The sequence below is a fragment of the Nesoenas mayeri genome (assembly GCF_963082525.1).
Source record: "Nesoenas mayeri genome assembly, chromosome: 1".
Lineage (NCBI taxonomy): Eukaryota > Metazoa > Chordata > Aves > Columbiformes > Columbidae > Nesoenas > Nesoenas mayeri.
In genome coordinates this window covers 79604610-79632249 of record NC_137541.1, presented here as the reverse complement: position 1 = coordinate 79632249, position 27640 = coordinate 79604610, and the positions used below count along the sequence as shown (strand labels likewise).

The following is a 27640-nucleotide window of genomic DNA, read 5'->3' as shown; positions in this document are numbered from 1 at the left end:
AACTGTATTTGTGTATAAAATAAAATAAAACTTTTATAAAATAACATGAAGCTTTTAATGCATCCAAAGCACCACATGTTGGATTGATGTGAACTGCATGATCTAAGGCTTTGCAAAATGTTAGTATGTTAGCTTTTAACAAAAACATGCTGCAACATTGTACTGAAAATACTTTTTCTTTAAACAAAACCTTCTCTATCAGTCCACATGTTTAATTTTTTCTTTGTCTTTTCTTTATCTTTTCATGTGGTTTTTTTTTGTGTTGTTTATTTTTGTTAGCACTTGAAGTCTATTTCAGACCCCAGATGAGCAGTTTCATAAATTCAGTTTCAGAAAATTAAAAAGAAAAAAAAAAAAAAAGAGCTGTTTTTCCCTGTCTTTTACGGAGAAAATCCATGTTATTACCTCAGGGGAAGGTAGTTCAGTCACGTCTGGATCACCAAGTGTTGAAGTAAGAAGTTTATCACCTAGAATATTTTGTAAATGTTCTGCTATTACTTCCTGCTGCGTAGGGCTGCAGTGGTTCTCCAAAGACAGTACCACTGGATAGTCAGATGCCTGGAAGCAAAATTTAAAGGCTTTTATTATTAATAAATAAAAGGACACTGTCTTCCTCCCAAAATTTCTTATTTCCCAAAGTATCTTACAAAAGTCCCCTTAATAATCTGCATTTTCTTTTATTTTCAAAACTTTCAGAATTTAGGTCAGTCGTTTTAGCTCAGTAACATAATAAAAAACCTCACAATATTTACAGAAAAGTGAAAGCACAACTGAAGAAGAGAAAAAAATGCATCCTCAATAAGTTTAGGAGAGTTAAACGGGCCTAGACATATGCAGAGATTAAAAAAAAAAGTAGATTGAAAGGAACTTCAAGGATCATCTGGTCCAACCTTTCTTGGCTTAGATCAGTTAAAAAGCACGTAATACTTCGTTAGAGGAACTGGGTAATATCTGTGCTGATACTTGGAAAGCACACATTAAAGTGTATTTGTCCAGTAATCCACAGAAATTCTTTATCAGAGGTATTTAACATACTAGTTAGTGTTGGATGTAAAGAAAGTGAAGAGAAAATAACTGAAGTTTGTATTATAGTTAAGTGCAATATGCTGTGTATTAGCAAAAACAGGTGAGTTACATCTTATGAGTTGTGAAAAACAGTGAAATAAAACCATATTTATGTTTTCATTATATTTTAAAATTGGAGTCTAATTAAATTTTATATAGAAATCAGAACAGAAAAATATAGCTTTGCTTAATTCTGAGGCTATAAATATATATGAATTTCCATATAAATGTATGATCATTGGTGTATGTATTTACACAAATACTGCTAGCCTGAATGCATGAGTTATCTTAATAGTCATTCAGGACTTCATTTGAGTAGGAGTTTTGCCAGGAATGTATACAAAAGACTGAGACAGTGCCAAAAGCTCTGCAGCTCTTGCTGCTTTGCCAGAGATAGGCAGAGGGGACGTTGGCCTAATGAGTCATCTGACAAAAAGACAGCAGTAGATGGTAACCTTTAACAGGCCTTGAATTCAAAGTAAAAAGAGGGGAAATGGAAAACAGAGTAAGTCTCAGATTCAGCTATAATCTAACATTTTTCTCTATTTTGTAGATTCAAGCACAGGTCATAAGGCAGACTGATAGCAAGAGAAGAATAAGGGCAGTAAAAAAATGAAAAGATATAATAAAGGAGTAAAACATCAGACATTCTGAAGTAGTTGCTCACTTTATATTCAATCCTTGCTTAAATGGCCTCAGTTGAGAATTCCATCTAACAATCTGAGTAAGATCTTCTGAATTCCTTGCACAAAGTTTGATTTATAATCATTATCAACAGAATATGTAAAAAAGATATTAAGAACAGATAGCATGTTTTTCCTGTGATTTATTTCACCAATACCCACAACCACAAGCACTGTCTCTGTTTCATATTTTCTTACACTGGGGAATCTCTCACAGCAATCACATCCCTGGGCTTTATTAACCAACATACCTATATATGTACACATACCGTAAATGCATACTTGTCTACCACTTGAATTACAGCCTGAAAAAGAATTTTGCTTGTTAAAGTGTGACCATGATACACAACAGGTTCATTGTTGGAGCCATCCCAGCAGTCAATTTCCAGGCAACGACATCCTTTTAAGAGGGCACTTTAAAAACAAAAACAAAACAAAACAAAAGAAAACAAAAGACAAACAGTGAAAAGAAAGATACCACACTCTTATACAAGTCACTGTATTTCTGATTACAAGCACATTGAATAATTGCAAAAAAACCCTACTTTTTCATCACAAAAGAAAATAGATCCTATAGAATTATACTGACATGAGATAGTTTTATTTTCTGTTGTTTATCTTGGCATGCTGGGTAAAAAACTTTATTAGAGCACCACAGAATAAGATGGATTGTCCAAATAACCTTTATTAAGAGACTAAAAACAGAAGTCAAAGATATAAGTAAAATAATTTTGAAATGATGGAAAAATGTTGCTTAAAATAGAGTGGGAAATTTTGAAAGGGCCTTTTATAATGCTATTCCAGGATTCATCTGCAAGTTTGAGAATCATTATACTTGATAATAACAGCATTGCACTTGCAGATCAGGTTTTGCTTGGTCTTTACATAATTCAGTTGTTCTCCCTCCACCTTATTTCTAAGGGGGATTGTTAAAATTTCTCAGATGCCTTAAATTTACTCTGGTTTAGTTTTTAATATATTAATGTCACCCCTTAAAGGTCTTAGATTTCTAATATTTGGCTTGTATTAATTTAGACATTTCTTGTAGACTATTTAACATAATTAACAATTTGTCTTTTACGTGCTGCCATTTACACGCTAACAGTATCTCAAAGATGCTTCCAAGATGCTGCGGCATTTTATATTTTCCTTACACAAATAGTAGATAAGGAGGAAGAGAGGGCATTTATACCGTCTTTTCAATTACTTAAAGCAATGGACTATTAATATAATATTTTAAATACTGTTAGAAATAATACCACTAGTGTTTCTGATGCTTGAAAGACACTATAGAATATCCAGAGAACAACCAAAACAAAAAAGTTTAGATAGGTGAAGGTTCCAACTGCTTTCACATCATTAAAGTAGTATAAAGTAATCAGAATGCTGGACACCTGTCTTCCAAATTCCCCTCTGCATTGCCTTTATCACACAACCTATTTTCTCCTTTCCCGACCATCTCTTCTAAGTGTGTCTTGGGAATAAGGCATCCTGCTTTCCATCTCTTCTTGGAGTCATATGCTGCACATTTAAAGACAAAGTTTCTTCTCTCTCCTGGCTACTATAATATCCATTTTTTATTTTGTTCTTGCCTCTAAACTGACCACATTGCAACATACACTGACTACAGATATCCTTGACATATTCCATCATACTGTGTCCTTAAATCCTGTATATTGATCAGATTAGAATTTGTCTAGGAATTTTACATTTATTTCAGGGATTTTTTTTTATTTTCGCATGACATGTTGAGATTAAAAACTGAATTAATCACATACTGTGCAGCATACTATGCATTTCATTTGCTGCAAGGTCGATTTTGAGATGTAAGTGCAAAAAATAGATTGTTTCCAGACTATGAACAGATGGTTTGGCAAATATATTGAAAAGTGTACGTATAAAATAAAATACCACTGTTGCATTTTCTAATTGTATCTGTGATGATTTTGTTCCTCATTGCCAAGCAGGATTGTATGTGACTTAGTATTCCTTAAAAAATAATTAAAAAAAAAAAGTTTAAAATATTAAAAAACAGTGTCTCAGTACCTGGTATATCCCCATAAATCACTGGGCCCTATTAGTTGGTCAGATATCAAGTAGGTGTTATGAGAAGACGAAATAAAATAGTCACATAATGGCTGGTTCATATCTTGGTAGACGGTCCTGCGATCATTTTTAAATACTGAACAGTCATCGGAGCTCAGGTACCTTATAAATCCTTCGAATGACATCTGTCTTCTTTTCCTGACTGAATACAAAAGAAAGCAAAAAATTTCTGATAGGAAGTTAAACTGATGATGATATCTGTGTACTTCCCACAATTTTAATAGCCAATTCTGAACGTTGCTAAATGTTATACAGCATAATGCTTTTTAAAATTCATAACAAACAATATAAACATAAATATCAGATGTGTGCAATTCTGGAGATGAATTGCTGTGTTTCAAAATTATGAGAGGGAATAAATGTGTTCTGACATTTTTATTCTTCTGTGGATACCAGTAAGAAGGGTTTGCAGTAGTCCTAATTAAATATAAAGGAAAATACTTGTTTAGTTTTGGAAGGTAACATACCTGTTAATGCACAAAGAGAATCTTTTCTCTGTAGAAAGAACAGAATTGTTCTCCAAAATGTCAGTTGGAGATTGTGAAAATAATGGTGCAGAAACTATGATACCTAGCACCAAATATCTTCCTCAGTGGCAGAAAATCCCAAATAAATACTGATGAAATAATGTTTTAATTAGAAGTATTTGAAATAAAAATAGCATCTTAACAAAATAAATGACAGCCCACAAAGAGGAATTGCAAATCAAGCTTATTATATTACTGCATCTAAACCAAAATGTGCTAATTGCCTCCATAACAGTGATAGTCATTCCATTCATTTTGGTTTTAACTGATTTAATGACAAACAGATCCATCATACTGCCAACTGCTTCTCCAATGTCATGGTTCAAATTTAATAACTTTGCAAATGATATGATCTCAAAATTCAGCTTTGCTTCAAAAGATAACCTAATTTGAATTATTCAGGGATTTTTCCCAGTTCTGGCTCTAAAATGGCCTTATTATTGTCACAATAGTAGGCTAGTGAACCAAGATCACTTTATGTTAACATAAAGAAAAACTTCTGTCAAAAAAACAAAACAAAAATAACCACCACAAACAAAAACAGCAAAAACCCACACAAACCAAACCAACCAACCATCAAAACCGCTTATCTGACCTGTTAATTTTTAGTACAGCTATAAAAATCACAACTTACAAGTTAGAATTGCAATTATCAGTCTTCAGTGTGTGTACAGGCTGAAAGTTTTCTATCTGAATGAGAATTTATGAAAATCATTCTGATTATGGTAGCACAAAAAACATAACTATTTCTAACTTACAGAGTTTTTTTTAACTAGAAAATTTCACAATGTTTTAAAATGCTAAACCCAAATAGAAAAAAATTATGAAGGCCCTGCAGGCATCATAAATACACACACTGCTGTCCTTAACCATACAAATGTTATTCATACCAGCAGTCTATCAACACTATTCTTAAAGACTTCCACAGACACAAGAGTAATCCCATTTCAGTACCTAAGTAACCTCACTAATAAAAAGTTTACTCTGAAACATCCTTGCTATCCAAAATATTTCTTCTGGTTTGTACTGTTCCTCTTCTTTTTTGTTCACGATCTTATACACATATGAAGACTGCTATTGCACTTCTATTCATTCCACTGCTTTCCAGAAGAAATAAATCTGGTTCACTGTATCTGTCTGTTAAGATTAGGTTTTCTTAGACTTCTGGTAGTTTTTGTTGTTTTTTCACCACACTTTCTGTTTGGCAAACTTTCTTCTTGATGTTTGATGCCCTAAATTGAAAATAGTACTTCCCTTTATTCAACTCCACCCTTCTTTATTATATTATCCATTCATCAAGATCACTTTGACTTCTAATCTTATTCCCTGTCATCACAGAATCACAAAATCATTGGATCGTTTTGGTTGGAGGAGACCCTCAAGACCACTGAGTACAAACATAACCTAAATCTAGAACTAAACCATGTCCTTAAGAGCCACATCTACATGTCTTTTAAACACCTCCAGGGATGTTGACTCCATTTCTTCCCTGGACAGCCTGTTCCAGTGCTTTACAACCTTTTCTGTGAAGAAATTCTTCCCGATAACCACTCTAAACCCCTCCTGGTGCAACGTGAGTCCATTTCCTCTCATCCTGTCACTTGTTACTAAGGAGAAGAGACCAACATCCTCCATGTTGCAATCTCCTTTCAGGGAGTTGTAGAGAACCATCAACCTCCTTTTCTCCAGGCTAAACAGCCCCAGTTCCCTCAGCCGCTCCTCATGAGACTTGTGGTCCAGATCTCTCACCAGCTTTGTTGCCTTTCTCTGAACTCTCTCCAGCACCTCAAGGTCTTTCTTGTAGTAAGGGGCACAAAACTAAGCACAGGATCAGAGTTGGAGCCTCACCAGCACCAAGTACAGTTTAGAATACATACTGGATTTCTTTAGAAGTCTTTCTTATCTTTGTCTGATAAAGATATCAAAACTAGTTAGAAATGGAAGAGGAGGCTTTTTAAGTTCTGGGAATTGCACAGTCATACCATTTTCTGACCATTTGCAGGAATTTTTTGCTTCTACATTAAGAGAAGAAAGGCTGCATCTCCGTAAGTATTCTGCAGTGAAAACATATTTTCATCAAAGCCTTGCATTTCCTCCTGATCAGAACCTCAGTCTTTTTCGCCGTTAGGATCCTTTAGCAGTAGTTACTGTGCAAACATACCCATTTGGTGCAGAAAGAGAAAGCAAGAAAGTATATGTCTTTTTGTAGCTTCTTGTGTTTTACAAAGTTCAAAGCTTTTTTTCTTGCCCTCCCCTTTTGGACATTCTGGAATTCAACATATTAATAATATACTTTTTCTCCAAACATAATCCTTAAAAAGAAAGGTTTTCCCAACTTCTCCAGTTAAGGCAAATTCCAGCTCTTTCTTATATACAAATACTGCCACATCAGAGAGGAATTATGGATATGACCTGAATATTTGAAAGACTTGGATTGTATTATACGCCTGTGCTTTTTAGAGTTTATTACATCCTGCTTCTGCTTATTTATCTTGGAACTTCTTTGAAAGTATTTTTCTTTCTTTTGTCAGGCACTGGAATGGGCTGCCCAGGGAAGTGGTTGAGTCACCATCCCTGGAGGTGTTTAAAAGACATATAGATGAGGTTCTTAGGGACATGGTTTAATGCCAGTGTTAGATTAATGGTTGGACTCGATGATCTTGAGGGTCTCTTCCAAGTAAAACTACTCCATGATTCTGCGATTCTATTCTTTATGGAAAGAAAAAAATGAAAGCTTTCATAAGATGTTTGCTGCCCTGAAGGGACTGAGGCCTGTGGATGCCCCACACTGAAGCAGATAAAACTAGGAAGAAAGAAGCAGTAACAAAAGAAAAGTGTGAGAAAGGTGGAGTAGCAGAAAGAAATCACTGTACATTGACCACAGCCTCCTTCAGCACCTGTTTCCTTGCTGAAGGGACTGAGCACAACCTGACAAGGTTGGGAGGAGAGGTGTCTGGACTGGAAATGAGGAAGTGAGGAGGAGAGGAGCCTGAACTGAAGCTGATCCTGGGGAATGGGGAGCAAGGTGGTTTCCATGTGTTTAAGTGTGTGTGTTCTTTATTTCCCAACAGCTAAATTAGTAATTAAATATTTATGTTACTTGGCCACCAGAGATACTGAAACTGGTACAAGTATGTCTGCTGGAAATCTTAGGAGTAAACTCCTGAGAAATACTTGTAATCAGAGACAAGGGTGTTATGCTGCTATATCGGAAGAAGGAGGCTTTCAATAACTGTTAAAAACATCAAATAATAATAGGCTCAAGGCAGAAACATTATCAGATGGAATTTTATAACATAAGTTTAGCTACTTAAAGTCATACTTAAACATTTCTACTGTAAATGAACAGTAAAGACAGAAATATTGCCTTGGCTAAAGTAAGAATACTGTTATACCTTTTATACTCTGAGTTTACATTCTAGGGAGTGTTTTTTTCACCTGACCCATACTTGTAACTAATACTGGTACATACTGGAATAAAGTAGCAGTCTGAGCTGCAGTTTAGTTTTCAAAGGGCTTGTACCTCACAATCAATTGTCTTCTTTTCATGAAAGCTTTTCTTAAAGCTGCATATTTACACACTCTTTTACACATCTTAATTCTTCTGTGTCATAAGTCCAGCTTCAGCCATTGTCTTAGTCGAGATTTTTAAGTCATTTTTCCTATTTCATGTGATTTTTTATGAAATCTCTAGGAATTTGACTGAAGTCTCTACCCCATTAAAATTGGTTTACATTGGACAATGGGATCAAAAGTTGTCTCCTGGAAATGCACATTATCTCTCTTGGTCTATCTCTCACACACACAAAAAAACCAAGTTTATAATAATAGGTATCTTAGGAATAAACTGATTTTTTTTTTTTTTTAATTTACAAACACCTTCTTGATTACTCAAATTACTTGATTATTCAAATTACTTATCTGACAGATGCACCAAATTTATATTGTTATTTACAAAGTAAACAAGTTTTTTAAGACAGGGTTGTATTTTTGACTTGTTTTTGTATTGGCTAGCAGGAAAATACAGAGACGAGCAAAGTCTTCGAATGGCACTACACTATAAATGATAGCAGAATGCACTGTATCCTCATTGCGACTCTAATCCTGTCCATGTAGATAATGAAAAATGAGCAACACTTTTTTTTTTTTTTAAAGAGATCCAATCTTAAAAAAAAAACCAAACATTTGTTTGGCATGTTTTCTTTAATCTTATTTAATTACTCAAAACTTCTCTTCAAAATAAATAATAAAATGGAGAAATAATTAGATGTTCTTTGAGAAAAAAAATGGACTTTTGGATGTTAGTAAGATACAACTGTCAGGTGTGTTTCACATTTTGACCCCTTCTATGCTCAGTTCCATAAAATGGTTCCCTCATCCAAAAATGCACGCTTTAGTACACATACACACAAAAAGTATATTAATGCAGCATTTTGTCATAAGAAATTTAAATTGTGCAATAAAAATGGAAAAGCTGCTCGTGAACTAGCTACAGTACGCTCAGAGAGTTAATTCAGAGTTACATGGCTCAATGGCATTGAAAAGTCATCTCTGCATGCAAATGGTAAGGATGCACTAAATGTTGTAGATGGACTTATCAACATTGTATATAAAATCTAGTCACTGTTTTCATCTTAATCTGGATATACTGGTGCTATCGAGTATATCATATAATGGTTGTTACTATTAGCGAACCAGTCAATCAAGTGTCAAAATCTGTCCTTTCCACTTTCTGTAATTCACAGGACAAGGATGGCAAGGATGAGTCCAACACACCATCCTGATGAAGAATATCCTTTACCAAATTCAGAATGACAGTTGCACAAAATGGTCTATCAGAATACCATATGAATCAACTATCATGTCAATCATATCTGGAACTTTCCAATAAATATGTTTGAGAGGGAGTTTAAGTTCACTCAAAAGAGCATAAACAATACAGCTATTATTTTGTTCAGTAAGACTATTTCCAATTACAAGACCAATAATTTTATCACAGATGAAGAAACAAACAAGAATTTGGCTCAGCATCTGAAACTTAAGCTAGACATTAAATTTCAATAATAGAAACTTTAATTGATATTTACAAATGTGTTTTCTAACTGACTAAACCATCTTCATTGTTTAACCGCTTGATAGCTACTAACTTTCCTATCAAAATTGATAACTCAAAACAAAATAAAACTTTCAAACTGGTAACTTATATGATTCGTTAGTAAACACAGTAGTTCTCACAAAGAGTAGCATATATTCAATAAAACACCTTCTAATTTGAAAGGCAACCTCATAACGTAATGGCATAAGGAATCAAAGGTTTTGTAGGTCTTACTGGACTGAGTGACTTAATGAATCACCAAATGTCTTCTGTTTCTTGTTGAAAGAGTGATCGAGTTTCTTCTTTCCACCACAGTGGAAGCAATCAACACTGATATTTCAGGGTTATTATCCCAAAAGGAAGATTTTATCCTCTTGGGGTTATTTTTCTTAACCAGTTATCAATTCCACCTCTTATCAAAGAATGAGAACCAAAGGAAACTAAGTTATGTCTGAGATTCATTTTCCACTGAACAAAGTAGCAGATTGTAAGAGAATGCAGTTAGCTCAGATTTCCTCTTCTTAGTTTAGTTGCAACTTCTGCCTCAAGTTATATTCAGTGAAACTCAGCAGAAATGTTACACCATAACTTGAAGCAGTTTTCAAAAGCTGAAGAATATGTATATTATAGATCTCAACAAACCTCCACTCATCTCAGAGCCCCCATAAGTCAGAAGGAGCTGTGAAGATCTTACATAGTGTTTCTTCTGCAATTAATTCAAGGGCACATGTAAGTCTTTGGGTTTGAGGGGGAAGGGGCGTATTTTATCACTAAGTGACTCAAGTGAGAGGAGACAGTATAATGAGCAAACAAGAAAAATGGTAGTTAAGAACCCTAAGAAAAATAAAGTAAAAAATTATTTGTAATGACCAACAATGAGTTGAGGAATAGAATATGTAGAAGGACAAGGGAAAAAAATAAATGACAGAGAAAAGTAGGGAGCAGAGAAATGAGAGCATATAAAAATATATTAAAACAGAGAAAGAAAAAAAATAATAAATATATTAAAAGTAAGATAAGGCTTTTAAAGTAAGAAATGTATGAGGCTTTTGCATAATGGTTTCAGAATATTATTATGACAACTTTAAACACTAATCAATATATAACTGTAGAATTCCCTTCAAAAAACAATGGCAACCACACACAAACCCATCCATAGTAGCCAAACAAAGAAGAATTTATGCTCTCTGTATGTATGCCTATCTCAATAGGAAGAAGAAATCAGTGATTAGAAAAATATTTCCTCTGCAAAATATTACTTAAACCTTGAAGAACCCAGCTTAAGTTCTAGATTCTAGGCTGAATTACCAGTGCTAGCTGCTTAGAAAACTTCTTTCTACTGAAAGAACAATGTCATGGATTCTTTGAGACAGAGTGAAAATGAAATAGTGTAAAAAAGAAACTATAAAACTGCTAGTCAGTGTGGGCAGGTTGCAAGGGAGGAATACGGAAACACTGCTCAGGTATGACAAAATGGTGTTTAGAAAGCCAAAGCTCATCCAAAATTGAAACTGGCAAGGGACATCAGTGGCAACAAGCGCTTTTACTGCTTCATTAGCTGTATTTTTATAAAGCAGTTAAGTGGGCCTGCTGTTGAATAGGATGGGTGGTTTCATGATGGCAAACACAGATAATACTAAAGTACTCAGTGCTTCATCAGGGAGGTGTAGGCTTTGTGCCTATAGACAAAGTTCAAGGAGTAAAGAAACTACCAGCAGATAGAGATTAGAACAAAAGAGATTACTTGAGAGAGCTCAACACCTAAAGTTCCATGTAACCAAATGAGATGTATCAGAGGGTGTTAAGACTATTGGCTTGTATCACTGCAAAGCAATTCTCTACCATCTTTGAAAGGCCACAGAGATAAGGGGAGGTGCTCAGGACTGGAGAAGTACAAATGATGCACTCAAGTTTGAAATGGGCAAGGACATTCTGTGCAGCTCAGAAAACCAACCATATCCTGGGCTGCATAAAAAGAAGCGTAGCCAGTAGGTCCAGGGATGTGATTCTGTCCCTCTGCTGTGCTCTGGTGAGACCCCATTGGCAGCCCTGCTTTAGTTCTAGAGCCTTAGTACAGGAAAGACCTGTTGGAGTGGGTCTAGTGAAGGGCCACCAAAATGATCAGAGGGGCCCTAGTGAAGTGCCACCAAAATGATCGGAGGGTTCTAAAACCTCTCCTATGAGGACAGGCTGAGAGAACTGAGGTTGCCCAGCCTGGAGAAGAGAAGGCTTCGGGTCAACCTTATTGCAGCCTTTCAGTACTTAAAAGGGGCCTGTAAGAAAGATGGGAGAAGACGTTTCAGTAGGGCCTGTTGTGATACAACAACAGGTAATAGTCTTGAACTAAAAGAAAGTAGATTCAGACTAGATATAAAGAAGAAATTTTTTACAGTGAAGGTGGTAAAATACTGGAACAGGTTTCCCAGAGAGGTGGTAGATGTCACATCCCCGGAGACATTCCAGGCCAGGCTGGACAGGGCTCTGAGCAACCTATCTAGTTGAAGATGTCTCTGCTTATTGCTGGGGGGCTGGACTAGATGACCTTTGAAGGTCCTTTCCAACACAAACTATTCAACAATTCTATGATTCAATTCAGGAACTGCAGGTTGGCCAGCCTCACTTTCATCCCTGGAGAAATCATGGTGCAAGAATTCCTGGATATCTATCCTTACAGTTTTCAAATTTTGACTGAAAAAGGCCATGAGGAACCTATTGTGAATTCAGTGTTAACCTTGATTTGAGCAGAAGGCTAGAGTAGCTGCCGTCCTGAGGTCCATTTCCATCTGAACAGTTCCATGATTCTGTGATAGTACAAGTCTGTGTTTAGAGATCTACTCTTACTCTTAGAAGCTGATGAGAGAACAAAATGGAAATGGCATTTCAGCTTTAACCCCAAAAACATGGATAATGACAACAGTAGACACATGATGGGACGGATTAATAACCACACTCCATTCCTGCTGAAGAGGTTGAGGTTCCACCATATTTGCAAGACTGCTTCAATGCATCCCTGATATTGTTATCAATCATATCCAGCTGAGGGCAAAACAGAGTGTAACCATGTAAGGTTTTAGTCTTTCAGTAAAGAAAAGATATATAACCTTTGCAGTTACATACATCCTTTGAAGTTGTTTTCCTCTATGAAATATCTATTAGATTACTTCTTCATATGAGCTTTCTGAAACATAGATGTACCAAGTGCAAAAAGTATGATTCCTGGAGACCATTTTATTAAAACAAATTGTAGGTTTAAATATTATGAAATGGAAGTACTATATCACACTCCAGTAACATGTATTCTTTCCATTTGTAAGATAAACTTTAAACAGAAAGCTCTACTATATTAACAATGCTATAACAATTAATGTGACCTCCAAGTAGGACTAGAACAATCTTGGTTGTAAAATATGCTTTGAAGAACAATGGGTTTAACTAAACTTATTTTCACTTTATAGTGATTGCAAATCACAGTACTGAGTAGTTAAATCAAACTAAATTACACAACATTAAATTCAGATATTTTCTAGTCTTCAGAAATACTGTCAAAAATACTGTCCTCAGATTATAGTACTGAATTAAAAAAAACCTAATTAATCCATTATTACTTATTTAATTATGGTTGATTTCCTCTAAGAGAAATATCCTGTGCTGAACAGACCAGTTGCTAAAAAAATCCATACCTTCTATCTTTTTTTCTTTGTAATCCAATATTTATATTCCTCTAATTAATTCAGCAAAATAATTTTTAGACCTTTAGCTAAACGAAAAAAAAAAAAGTCAGGCTTCCTAATAACTGTCTTTCACATGTTTCTGTGGGCATTAAAAAGATTTATTGCAGTTTACATTATTTCATCTACCGCATGGAACTTTTATTTTGTTTGAAGCAATCAACAAGTGCCTTTTGGACCAGTCTGTTGCAACAAGAAGTAAGAATGACAGATCTGTTAAGTAATGCTATGTGCTATAACTGAGCAATATTCTGTGTGAATTTATTGTGCTTTATTAATGGTTTCCTGTATTGTTACATTCACAATGTTTAAAGAACTGAATTTCAAATAATCAACATTTTGTAAAAGTGTTTACAAAAGCTATACATCATACATTATTATAATGTAATTGCTTATCTTAGGTTTCTTTAAAATGTTCAATTTGCATAGTCAGATGAATCTTCAAAAATATAAACACAGTCACAGACAGAAGCACAATAAATAAAAGCTAGGAATCAAATACTTAAACTACACGTACCTTCTTCAATGGGTTCATACTTCAAAATAATTTCTAATGCCATTGTTTCACAACCTTCAGTTTCATGCTGTTCTTTTTTGAGAAAATCAATGAGCTCAGTGTCAACTAGAACTTTGTTATTTGGAGAGTAAATCCGGAAAATTTCCTGAAATTCGGGTCTGTGTACAATAGTTCTATAAATTGACCTGAAATCTTCCATGTTAATCGTATTTTCCTTCCTTTTGTCAACTGTTTTCTGAAAAATAAAAATAAAAAAAATCAAACTGGTCAATACAAGCCTATGCAATGATAAAAAGATACAAGCAAAAAACTCTATTATAACTGATCAGAAGAGTGAGAACAATAGAGAAAACTTCAGGCAACAGTGACTGCAATGCATTATTAAATTATATATTTCTACTTCTATATGTAACTTTTAGATTTTACTTTGTGTGTTAGAAATGTTTTATACAAATTAAAATGTATCAGATGTAATAATTAGCATCTAAGTAATTACAATAAATTTCTAGATAACTGATACACAATATTAGAACATTATATAAAACATCTAAAATGCTATGCAGTAAAAAAATCTGCAACATAAAAATTGTTGAGCAGAAAATGTATTTAATATAATAACTCTCCAACAGCATTTTAAACCATATTGTAAATACTCTCAGTCAAATTTGTATACAGCAAACAGTAATCTAAAAAATGAAATAAGGATGACCAAATTATCATGAGATTCAAGCCTTTCAATATATCAGATAAAAAACGCTATTAAAGTTTGGAGACAAGATACTTTATAATAACCTATGACATAGTGTTCTATTCTTAACACACCAGAATGTTTAACTCAGATTCATTATTCACACTTTCAGATTTCTTAAACTGTAAGCTTGTTTTCCTGGAGTTTACAAAATGTTAGCACATTAATTAATTTCTGTGTGTCAGTATGAAAGCCACTAGAAAAATCAAAAGGGCAAAAGAATTTGACTAGAATAATACTTTTTTACCATTTCTGCCATTTATATTTTTCTCAGGGTTAATGATTTTATTTATCCATTAAAATTTTCTACATGAAGCATGTAATTGTGCATATGAAATATGTTTCAAACAGTTTAGCTTGTATTATTCCTAAAATTTGCCAAATTAAGAGAAACTTTGGAAATTTATTGACAAAACCCCTCATTAGAATCATAAATAAATGGCAATTCATTGCATCATTGTTTATCACTGTAAGCTGATCAAAACACATAATTGTTGTTTCCTTAAACTGAGACTACTGAAGAGACTAAATTTCAGCAACTAATAACATGGCATCTGGTAGAACTTCCCCAAAAGTGTCCATGAACATAAAATGGCTTACAAGCTCTGACTGCTCTTTGATGAAGACTTATGATTATTACTAAATTAGTTTTGAAGAGAGGTCATAAAAACTAAAAGCCTAATGATGCATTATCACCTTCTTCCTATGGAGTACAGTTCCTACTAAGAGAAGTCTGAATAAGTATAACAATAAAAGTAAGAATACATTAGATAACCAAAACAAGTACAAAAGGAAGTTTCATGAGGAGTTCTAGCCAAAAATTTTACAAAACAGTTCCTAACTTTTTGCTTTGAGTTTGTGAAAGATAACTGTAATGATCATTTTTAACAAAAATCACCAGCAACAAAATAATTCAATACAAATGCTAATAGTATGTATTTTATTACTGCTTGAGAAATTCCACATCTAAGGTTGATACCCTCAATCTTTTTTAACATCTTTAAGAAAAATGCAAATTTACTCATAACTGTTAAATGGAAAAATAAATAGCAACTTATTTTGGAATTAATCAATCTATCAGGACTTGGGATATGTTCACTTAGGTGTTGCCAGAAAGTGAAGATGGCTGGGCAAAAAATTTAATTTTCTGTCTCAGTTGGCTCTTGATGAAAAACAGGCAATAATACTACACAGGGAAGCTTTTCAAATTAAAGTAATGAAAATCATGTTGATATAAAAAAAAAAAAAAAATTGTTATAAAATTTTTCTTGCTAGATTTTTATTATTCTTATTTTTATTCATACATTTTAAATCTTTGCTATTCAGAAGAAGAAGTATCTGGACGAAGATTTAATCTTGAGAGGAATTATATGAAAATGTATTATTCCTTTAAAGCCTTAATGTTCATAATTATGCTATTGCTCAAAGGAGCACTACAGTAAAATAAATTCAAAGAGAATAGGCAAGAAAAAAGCAGGTTTATTTTAAAACTCTTTTCTACAAAAGTGATTTTGTCCTGTATAACCATTTGATTAACTGTTGATGCATAATTACTGACAATGCCAGTAAGATATTCGTCCAGACTCCATTGCATTTTTATATATTATTATATTGATGAACAATTTGAGCCTCAAAACTACTGAAAATACGCTAATCTCTCTCAAATAGCAAATACCTAACAGTGCCATTGCAAATAACTATTATAGATCAGACTGTTGAGTATATTGTTAAATATAACTAAATGAGACATTCTGTACAGGTTGCTTCCTCAAATAATGAGTCTCTTCTCTATCCTTAATTGATTATCTCTCTCAAATTTCTGTCAGAAAGCAAAGCAGTTCGAAAATACAGGGAACAATGAGAAATAGTTTCCAGTTCTTGTGAGATTTTCAAAGTTGGCAGTTCTCTCAATGCAGTGCAAGTTCAAAACCACACCAGCCTCTTCAGCAAGGGTTCATGCTGCTGGTTTTACCTCAGCTCAACAAGGTAGAGAACAATTAGAGAGGAACAAGATAGAGTGAGGAAATCTTAATATCTTCCCTCTGTTTGTCTGCCTGCCTCTCAACATGACATTGCCTAAAAGTTTCTGACTGGCTATAGTTAATTTTCTTCTGCTGAATCTGGACAGAATCGGCCAGCTGACTACAAAATTCTCAAAAGAATCACACACACGCATACATATATACATATATACATATATACATATATACATGTGACTTCATTCCTTGGAAAACAGCTTTAGCAAACAGTTATTTTTGGTTAAAAAAATTAAGAGCTAAAATAAAAAAATCATACATTTATTTAGGAATTACTAGAGGGAATCTGAAGAATGTGAAAACCCAGTATGTGTGCAAAGACACTCCATTTTGCAATATTTTCTCAGTGGGACTGCTTGCATTTCATGGTAGTTTTCTTACCTACATTAAATTACTAAGTCCATTTTATATTTGTATCCTGTAACTTTCATAGAAATCTTTAAACATTGTCATATTTCAAGGTCACATACTTTCCAAAGTGTTAGAATGCAATTCCCATGTGTTTGGGCACACCTCCTAAATACTTCGAAGGAGAGGTATAGTGGATAATTGAATGAACTGGTATGCTGGACCTATGTTGACCTGAAGCCTAAGCAGATCAAACAACTCCACATTATCCTTCTGCAAAAAGGATTTTTGGAAGTCACTCTAATGGCTCTGCTCAGCATCAGACAGGCACATCTGGGCTCATTACCTTGATCACAGAACAGCTGGATGGGATGAAACCAGAATATTTTAATTTTTCTCAACCAAAGCCTTGTTACAAAAATGTTGGGAATCAAAACCTACATATTTTCCAAAACCTTCACTATTTTGGTGTGATGAAGAGATGATGGTAATGCAACCATTCGGTTATCTATTTTACACAAAAACAAATGACCTGAAGAAGGCAAATTATTTGCTGATTTTGCACACCCTACTAGCATGAAATTCACTTCTCAAAACATTAACTTTTAAAAGCCAGCAAATACAAGACTCGTAACTGGACTTCTAAATGTATTTAATTACTTAATCTATATACTGCTTACCTTGAAAGCATGTTTTACATGTGCAAAATCAAAAGGCATTTGCAGTTTTTCAAATAGCTTAACTGTGCTGTCTAAGTCAATCTTCCCACTAGTGAACTCATCCTGAATGATGGACAAAAACCATGTATGAGATCAGGTTAAGAAAACTTCTGTCCTGTGTCACTGACTTTTAACAGGCGCAGGAGAGGGAGAAGTAAAATTTTTTAAAACTCAAACAAGGTTGCATTTTGCTTTTGTCATACTCAACAATATCCTTGTCTTCTGATTTCTGATAATGCAGGAGACACTGAGGCAAGCAAGAAGACATTATTGCTCCACGGCCAGAGACTCTGAGTGCAAAGGGACAGAGAAAGAGAAGGGGAGGTTGTGAAGCCAAAGAAGAGGTGATCAGGTTGAAGAAATGGGTGCAGTGAGAGGAGGGAAACATGTGGGGCGTGAGGGGATTCAGGAGTTGTGGGGAACGGTGGGGAGCCAGCAGCAACAAGGTGAGGGTGCCCAGCATTGTGTCCACCCTGGACCAGGACAGACCAGGCTAGACTGGCTGCCACAGGACCTCCCATGTGTGCACAGGCCAGGGCTCAGAAGAGAGAGGGAGGAGGAGGTACAACAGTAAAAGGAGGAGGAGGTAGAGCAGAAAGAGGATATCTGTTCTCCTCCATGGTGGCTCTGCATCGCCTGCTCTGGTCTCCTCACTGTGGTGGTGTTGGCGTCATTGGGCAGGACATCCCGTCAGCTTGCTCCTGTTCCTGGTGGAGCCCTATCCCTACCCTCACACCCACACCCCCTCCTGGCACAGCCCCAACCCTCGTCTGTCCTGAACCAGCACAGCCCCAGTACCACTGTGAGGTCACAAACCACGGGACACCAGCACAGGCCTCTTCCCACTACTGCTCCCCCCACCTCTACCACCATCTTCTGCCCTTTCCCTCCAGCACAAAGTAGCAGTTGTGCCCTCCCCTTGTCCACGGTCTCCCACCCTTTGGACAGCCTTTTGGACAGCATGTGCACAAGGCAGGAGCCAAGCGAGCAGGAGAAGGTGTCTCTCATGTGCAGCCTGCTGCGCCAGTCTCCTCCGGGGGAGCTTGGCTACGTTGTCCACAATCTCTGTGTCCTTATCCAGGATGAAAAGCTGGTGAGGCAGGAGGCTGCCTGCATGGCCGCCTGTCACAACAAGAACAACTTCATCCCTATCCAAATCAATGGGCACACCGTCCTACTGACCCACTACAACGACTTAGGGGGAAATCGCTTCTTTGACCCGGAGAACAGATTCTCTTTTGAGTTCGACCACCTGCGGGGGGCAACCAGCAAACCCCAGGTGCATGGTGTGATGCTGGATAAGGGGGAACTGTGGCGAATTGCCCTCCACAAGGGCTTGAAGGCTTACGTGAGCTGCCACTTCCCTGCAGGGAACTGCTGTGTGTTCAAAAAAAGCCTGGGGAAGAAACAGATGTATGTCGCCTGCATTGAGGCTCAGCAGTACCAGCCTTCGAATCCCTGGAACTGCCTTTGGAAGTCAGACTGGACTTTTGCCCTGACTCCGTTTACCACTGAGGTTACAGGGATCTTTCTCCTCCAGATACACTACTTCAAAGATGCCAACCTCCACATAAGTGTCAGCAAGTCTGTGAGTGAGACTCTAAACATGATAGACCAAAGCCAGTTTGCCACAGATTTTGTGAAATTTGTGAAAGCTGAGGACAACAAGTTTCATGTTGCCATTCTGGAAAACATTCAAGCTTTGTCAGAGGATATATGGGAGAAAAATCTGCGAAGGAAACTCCCTGTTACTCGCACTTTTATGAACTGGAATGAGCTATTGAATACTAAGCATCTGAACACCAGTGTCTCCAATACAGAAGTGCTTCCATGCTTACTGAAACATACTATTTGAAACGGTGGCCTAAAAAGAAAAAAAAAGAAAAAAAAAGAAAAAAAAAAGTAAGAAAAAGACAAAATTAGGGTATTCAGTTGATTTATTTCTGGATTACTCAGGAGAGTGTAGAAACTGTCAGCAGTCAATCACTAGTTTGAAAATAATTCCCATCTGTCATGACTGAAGATAATTTGCTGTATTTTTTTTTTCTTCGTGTACTTTTCATGTGCTTCTAGAAGTGCTAGTAATGGTCAAAATGCTAAAGGGAGTACAGTGTTAGAGATGGACCAGCAAGTGAACCCTTAATTCCCTTTGTAATTTTACACAGGATTCTATTTACTTACATAACTTCACACTATGTGTAGCATTGGTTATAAAGAAATCAGTAAGGTAGGTTGGCAAAGATATTGAGGCATTATTTCTAGATTTTTTCTTTGATAGTGAAACCCAGGAAATTCAGCCTTCAGGCTTAGCTTGTGCATACGCCTCTGTATGCACAAGAAACATCTCTAACATAGTCACATGAACAAAGCAAAATCAGTACACAGGAGTAATAAATTTCTTATAACTAGTGCAGAAGATATTTCAGGAATGACCAGGGATGCATGCTGGGTGTTACAGCATTACAAAATAAAGTAATGCCATTTACTTTCTCTCAGTGTTTATTACAAATGTCAAAGGAATGTACATATGTTTGCTCTACTTTCAAACTCTGAAAGTGATGCATTGCTAGCATGTTTATTACAATAAATGAAGTACCTGCCACGCTTGCTGTTTTCTGCAAACATACCTTTAAATTAGAGTTTTATTAGAGACAAAGTTTAATTTTAAGCAGTGATGTAAACAATTAACTTTAAAAATATTGACGTGAACATTCACACATTATTCTTACAAATATTAGATTTATTAATGTAAGCATAAGATTTTGCTTTTGTCCATCACACCCACGTTGAACATGTCCTTTTGTAAATTCTGATCAGTGGCTTTATAGCTTCAGTGCTCAGACTGGACATGATTGCTTTCATGGTCTTTGTTTAAAAATGTAGTGAAGAACTATACCTGGTTATGGTTTTGAGGATAACTGTCGTTGTCTGAAAATACCATCTTCAGATTACTATTCTGAAGTCAAATGAAGATTTTGCATCCATAATCATATCTGATTTAGGAGGTTTCTTACTCTATATACCTGAATATGATAATTAATTATCCAGAGGAACCAATGACAAAAAGATGTCTCATATGATCATATGAAAAACATCATTCTACATCATTTTATATTGTTGATGACAAAGTCATATGCCCAATTTTTATTTATGAGCAGACTAATTTACAAAGCCTAATTGCATAAGACAAGGTTGTAGTGTTGCCAATATTGGAATGAAACTGAAATAAATGAAATAATTCCTTTGATATGTAGTGAATTTCTTCAAATTGGCATTGACTAGAACACACTTTTCATCCGATAGTTCATCTCTATGGTCACTCAGCACAAAGATTCTGGGAGTGTTGCACTAATTTATGTACAGAAAGGCACTCCTCATGCAGGGTTTCCTTCCCGCAAGCAGAAAGCAGACTGCTGCCCTTGTAACAGTGTCCCTTGACAACGCCTTTTACAGATGCCCATTTGTTAGAAAATCTGCACCATGTGCCTGAAGAGGGAGAAGGATGGAGCATGGAGAGCATTTTCTGTGCTCCTTCAGTTCTTCACAGAAAGCTGCATTGCCTATGGGCCATTATCTTTTCACCCCACAGCTGCTACTGAGATCCACCCAACATCAATCCAGCCTTTTTAGTGACTATGATGCCGCTGGAGACCGTTCAATGAGCAAGCAGCTGCCTTCATATGGTATTTATTTGAATATGTGATTATTTCTTTATCGAAAACGAGTAGTTTTATTAAAGATGTTATATAACCCAGAGCTGCTATAATGAAGGTGGCCTGTTTTGAGTGTAGTTCGCGTCTGCAGTACATAATAATAGGTAAAATCATGGACATAAATCAAAGTGCTAACAGAAACAGGGTCATAGCACTGGAAATTCTGTATTGTGAAAAAAAAGCACTTTATTTAAACACAAATGTTGAATATAAATCAACAATAAGGAACAGAACGGAACAATGGAAAAGATTAAGCAGTCGGATGACTTTCAGTTTCAACATTTAATCCACCAGATTAATCCCTTATGAGATGCAAATATATGCCACTTTCCTATCTTCCCTATCAGTCTACCTTCATGAACTTTTCCCTCAATTTCCTTTCTCTATGAAAGAGGCAATCTGTGATACCAGAATCTGCAAGAAAAGCTACTCGGAGGGATGGAGTTTGTGCAGACTAAAGGTTCTGATCTGGCTGAAAATGCTCACGCATTTTTTGCAAGGCCTATACAATTAATCTGGAAAAGTTAATTACGATACAAGCTTTGTCAATTTTCCCTCTACACTATTGATGATGGGCTTGGAATTTCTTTTTCTTTTGGAAAGCTGAAGCTTGGAGAGGAATAAACGTTATGAGAAGAAAGTGAAGGTGAACAACTCCATCAAAAACTTTACTGAACTTGCACATATACACTTTCTTGACTCTGAATATGTTTGAGATTTAGTTGCAACTTCTTACTCTTTTGCCCATACTAGATTTTTTTGTTGTTGTTGTTATATAGGGAATACATTCCCGCTCACGTTATCTTTATATCTAAAATCTCCATCCTTCTTTTCCTAGTGTTTTGAAAACCATTCACATTCACAGTATCACAGTATATTTGGGATTGGAAAGGACCTCAAAAGATCATCTAGTCCAATCCCCCTGCTGGAGCAGGAACGCCTAGGTGAGGTTGCACAGGAACATATCCAGGTGGGTTTTGAATGTCTCCAGAGAAGGAGACTCCACAACCTCCCTGGGCAGCCTGTTCCAGTGCTCTGTCACCCTCACTGAGAAGAAGTTTTTTCTCAAATTTAAGTGGAACCTCTTGTGTTCCAGCTTGATCCCATTACCCCTTGTCCTATCATTGTTTGTCACCGAGAAGAGCCTGGCTTCATCCTCGTGGCAGTTACCTTTTATATATTTATAAACATTAATAAGGTCACCCCTCAGTCTCCTCTTCTCCAGACTAAGGAGACCCAGCTGCCTCAACCTTTCTTCATAAGGGAGGTGCTCCACTCCCTTAATCATCTTTGTTGCCCTACGCTGGACCTTCTCCAGAAGTTCCCTGTCCTTCTTGAACCGAGGGGCCCAGAACTGGACACAATATTCCAGATGTGGTCTCACCAGGGCGGAGTAGAGGGGAAGGAGGACCTCTCTCGATCTACCAACCACCCCCCTTGTAATACATCCCAGGATGCCATTGGCCTTCCTGGCCACAAGAGCACAGTGCTGGCTCATGGTCATCCTGTTGTCCACCAGGAGCCCCAGGTCCCTTTCCCCTACACTGCTCTCTAATATGTAATTTCCCAACCTATACTGCAACCTGGGGTTGTTCCTGCCCAGATGCAGGACTCTACACTTTCCCTTGTTAAATTTCATCAGGTTATTCCCCACCCAACTCTCCAGTCTGTCCAGGTCCCTCTGGATGGCAGCACAGCCTTCAGGCGTGTCAGCCACTCCTCTCAGCTTGATGTCATCAGCAAACTTGCTGATAGTACACTCAATTCCCTCGTCTAAATCGTTAATGAATATATTGAATAATATTGGCCCCAGTACTGACCCCTGAGGCACTCCACTAGATACTGGCCTCCAACTAGACTGTGCACCATTGACTACCACTCTCTGGCTTCTCTCCTTAAGCCAGTTTGCAACCCACCTCACTACTCTATTGTCTAGACCACACCTCCTCAACTTAGCTGTGAGGATGCTGTGGGAGACTGTGTCAAAGGCTTTACTGAAGTCAAGGTAGACCACATCCACCGCTCTGCTATCATCCATCCACCTTGTTACATTCTCATAAAAGGCTATGAGGTTGGTCAAGCATGACTTACCCTTGGTAAAGCCATGCTGAGTGCCCCTAATAACCCTCTTATCCTTGATATGCTTTGAGGTGGCACCAAGGATAAGCTGTTCCATTACTTTCCCAGGGACAGAGATGAGGCTGACCGGTCTATAATTACCCGGGTCCTCCTTCTTGCCCTTTTTGAAGACTGGAGTGACATTTGCTTTCCTCCAGTCCTTGGGCACCTCTCCCGTTTCCCAAGACTTGGCAAAGATGATGGAGAGCGGTCTAGCAATGACTTCAGCCAGCTCCCTCAGCATCTGTGCATGCATCCCATCTGGACCCATGGATTTATGGATGTCCAGACTATTTAATTGCTCCCTAACCCAGTCCTCATCGACTAAAGCAAACTCCTCCATTGACCTGGCTTAATCTGGGGTCTCAGGGGTACAGGGCTCCCCAGGACAGCCTCCGGCAGAGTAGACAGAGACAAAGAAGGCATTCAGTATTTCTGCCTTCTCTGTATCTTCTGCCACCAGGGCACCCACCCCATTCATCAGTGGGCCTACATTGCCTCTGGTATTAGTTTTATCTGCTATGTATTTAAAAAAGTTCTTTTGCTGACCCCTCTCACCAGCTGTATTCTTATAGCTACCTGTGAATCCATCTTTTTTTATTGGCATCAGTACTCCATATTTTAAGACAATAAATGAAGAATAGACATGGATAACTAAAACAGAAATTAAAGTTGTCAAACTGTACCTTACAATAGGTTTCTCTTGCAGCCAGGAGTACAGCATACATACAATTGAAGCTATGTCTACCTGTTTACAATCACAACTACCTACTGTTAAGGACTTGCTTTGTGTCCAGAAAAATACATTATCATCAAGTATCTTTCTGTAATATGCTTTCAATATTGCTATCTCCTTCTTCTTATCTTTGGTTGTTACTGAGTGGTCATGGTTATTTATTTCAAGGAGAAGATCACCCACCCATTCTATCAGTTCAGAACATTTGCACGATGAGATGTAATTTTCTTTCAAAATAAAATGTGAATTTTGTTGAAACTGTCCTCCATTTACAGGCTTGCAGATTCATTGGAATAATAAAGTTCATACCAATTTACCCAAGCCAAATTGGCTCAAATTTTTGATTTCTGAAAATAATTTTTTATCTACCACCAGTTGTTGTTGATTAAAAAATTATTGTTTTTATTGCACCAGTAACATTCAAACTTAGCTTAGACTTCATTGTCAGATTCCAGCTGCATAAAAATGGAAAGTAAATCAACACTTAATATTACTATTTAATATTTAATGTTCACATTATAAGGTTTGCTTCATGTTTTGCTAGTACTGCAACATGTGGAAAACCTACCAAACTGAGGACACTTAGCAAAAACAAGGCTTATCATTTCATTTTCAAATACATGTGTTGAATTAAAATCAACTTTCTTTGCAGTTTCAGAATACATAGCCAAAACTTAACAGGCACTAAAAACTCGAGTTATCTGCTGGCAGAAAGCAAGGTCTAATAATACTACTAGTCATTGGAAGAAATTCATGGTTTCCCCCTTATGTTTTCCAAAACACTACTAATTCTTTCTTTACTTCATTCATGGAATGAAAAAGACAATATTGTAAAGAAAATCCACCCCTACTTTTAAGTTTTGCAGGCTGTAGGCTATATTATAAACCCCATCATATTCCTTGCTCTCTACTCCTTATCAAGCTGTGGAGAAGAAAGGAAAACATGTTTTGGAAACAGAGGAAATAAAAGTGAAGGAAATACAATTAATGTTCAGTCAAGCATATATCTCTCACTGATTTCAAATAATCAATGCATTAATGCTCCAGTTATAATAAGACCAAATTCAATTATTATTTTCCCTTCTACAGTAAGAATGATTTAACATGTTCAACAAATCTGAAAAGGCATATTTATGACATTCCAAGTGCAAGATATTTTCCACATATTTATGTCAGTATGCCACTCTTACACAAACAGTGGACTTTATTATTTTTTAAGGAAAACTTCAGAGTAATTTTAAAAAGTGGAATGGTTTCAAAAAGGCACTATTTCAACAATTAATTATTATGAACTGTTCAAAGCACAGTATCCTGGGACTCTCCAAAATTACAAGAGGTATTTGTTCTCGTAAGACCTAAAAATTGCCGCCATACAAAACTAAGGGAATAAGGGACCTAATAATAGTTAAAACAGATAGCCCATGTTATACTAAATAATTTTGGTAGCAGATTATTTTTGAATGGAACAGGCACTATTAGACATCATTAAATTCATACCCAGAAAATATCCTGATATTGTGTGATTCTAATAATAGGATCTACCTGGTTTGGGGGTTTTGTTTTGTTTTTGGTTGGTTGATTTTTATATATTATTGTTTTTATAACACATTTGGTAGAAAAGGGAGTGTGAGTCTCAGCTTTTTTCTACATGTAGGTATAGGATTTTCAGTCCTGAATCTTTATACATAATTAAAGGTTTCCTTTTTCTATTTGTTTACTAAGGGACATATCAACTTCTATATACACTGCTTCTTAAATAGCTTTTGTAATTTCTCTGTTGGTAGCAAGAACAGCTGAGAGCCTTTCTAAATATTCTTCCAGAACCAGCAGACTAAAACTTTAAAGTCTGTATGTCAATAATCAAAGTAATCTCTTCAAAGTATGCTGATAGTGATAAAACATTAGAATTTTAAAATACAGATTGCAGAACAGGCTTTTATAAGGGCTCTACCTATATATCGCACCAGAACTGTTTATGAGACAGATGTCTCTCCGTAGGGGAATGGAAGCCCAGTGTCTAGTATGACATTATAGGAGAACTAGCAACCTGGAACAGGAGGGATAAGGGAAAGGGCATAAGTGGAGGGAAATAAAAGAAAAATGTAAATAAGGTGAATTCACAATCAGAGAAAGGAAGAAGAAAGAGACAAGCATTATAATTTGAAAATAGAGATGAGTATTATATTTCCACTGTTCTGGAACTTGTGGAGACTGTCCAGAAGAGAACAACTGAAATCTCAGCTCTCCCACTTTCTTTCCTTCCTTCACTTTTGGACAAGTCACATGGATCTAGATTCCCAGAGATTTCGAATCAGTACTCTTATATATGCCATATTCAGTCTTTCTGTGCCCAGGAAAGGTAACAGTTATTTTCTGATCTTATAGGTACCCTATGAGAATGCATTAAAATTATTAATAAATAATACAATAGTTGGCTTTTCATAACTAAGATAGGGAATAATTTCATTATATGTGATACTCTAAATGCCTCTATGAGCAATATGTGTTTAAGAATAAACAATTAATTGTCAATAGGAGAAGATTTCTTATCCCTTGCTTTACCATCACTCTGCCCCTGAGGGCTGTTCCTACCTGAAACATAAGCTCTTTGCTGTGAAGCTTGAGATGAGAGTATCTAAGTAGCTGTAGGCTTTCAAGGACTGGTACATTGATATGTGAACTGTGTAGGTAGATCATGAAGCTTTGCTGATAAGGAAGAACAGCATACATGAGAACATAGCGGTCTGCTTGAGGATGTAGGTTTGTAATTCTAAGTTTCAGTTAGGATAGAGAATTTACTGCTTTTTAATGCTTTCTCCTTTTGTGAAACAAACCTGTATTAGCTATGAGAGTTTCATTTGGGATCATGGTTACTTAGCGCACGTATCACATATAATGAAATTATTCCCTATCTTAGTTATGAAAAGCCAACTATTGTATTATTTATTAATAATTTTAATGCATTCTCATAGGGTACCTATAAGATCAGAAAATAACTGTTACCTTTCCTGGGCACAGAAAGACTGAATATGGCATATATAAGAGTACTGATTCGAAATCTCTGGGAATCTAGATCCATGTGACTTGTCCAAAAGTGAAGGAAGGAAAGAAAGTGGGAGAGCTGAGATTTCAGTTGTTCTCTTCTGGACAGTCTCCACAAGTTCCAGAACTTGGGCATGTAGGCCAAAAATGAGCCATGTTTCTTATCTTTGAATGTGAATGTATAGTTTGGGGTTCTGTGCTGACAGGAGGTTGGGACAGGATAGGAGAATGTATCCAGATCTGGGAATTCACTGGCTGAAAGAGTCTATATTCCTCAATAGGTTAGGAAAAATACATAGTACGCTGCAAGCCACTTCTCTTTGAGTGGCGAATTGACAGCTAAGCCTCATAGAGAGTTGTTTCAGTGAAAAACACTGGGTTTCAATAAATGTCTTTGGTGTCAGATAGAAATAATTTCTATCTAGAATAAGATAATCCAAGAGAAGGCAAAGAAGTATG

At 36.3% G+C, this 27640-nt stretch overlaps 2 protein-coding genes across 2 annotated transcripts in view; one reads left to right on the top strand and one right to left on the bottom strand.

The window, feature by feature from the left end:
- Positions 1-18258, bottom strand: part of PLCZ1 (phospholipase C zeta 1) — a gene marked incomplete at both ends in the record, with an annotated part of 53579 nt that extends 35321 nt beyond the window's left edge. Inside the window, 6 exons of the mRNA XM_080343908.1 lie at positions 406-558; positions 2018-2162; positions 3795-3996; positions 13722-13956; positions 17534-17651; positions 18227-18258. Coding sequence (XP_080200034.1) covers positions 406-558; positions 2018-2162; positions 3795-3996; positions 13722-13956; positions 17534-17651; positions 18227-18258 — 885 coding nt within the window. The remainder of the gene's footprint in view (positions 1-405; positions 559-2017; positions 2163-3794; positions 3997-13721; positions 13957-17533; positions 17652-18226) is intronic.
- Positions 18259-18533: 275 nt separating this feature from the next.
- On the top strand, positions 18534-19491 carry CAPZA3 (capping actin protein of muscle Z-line subunit alpha 3; the record flags this gene model as incomplete). Its single annotated transcript, XM_080343793.1, has 1 exon — positions 18534-19491. One exon carries the CDS (start codon positions 18534-18536, stop codon positions 19425-19427), a length of 894 nt encoding a protein of 297 aa, XP_080199919.1. The 3' UTR covers positions 19428-19491.
- Positions 19492-27640: the final 8149 nt, after the last annotated feature.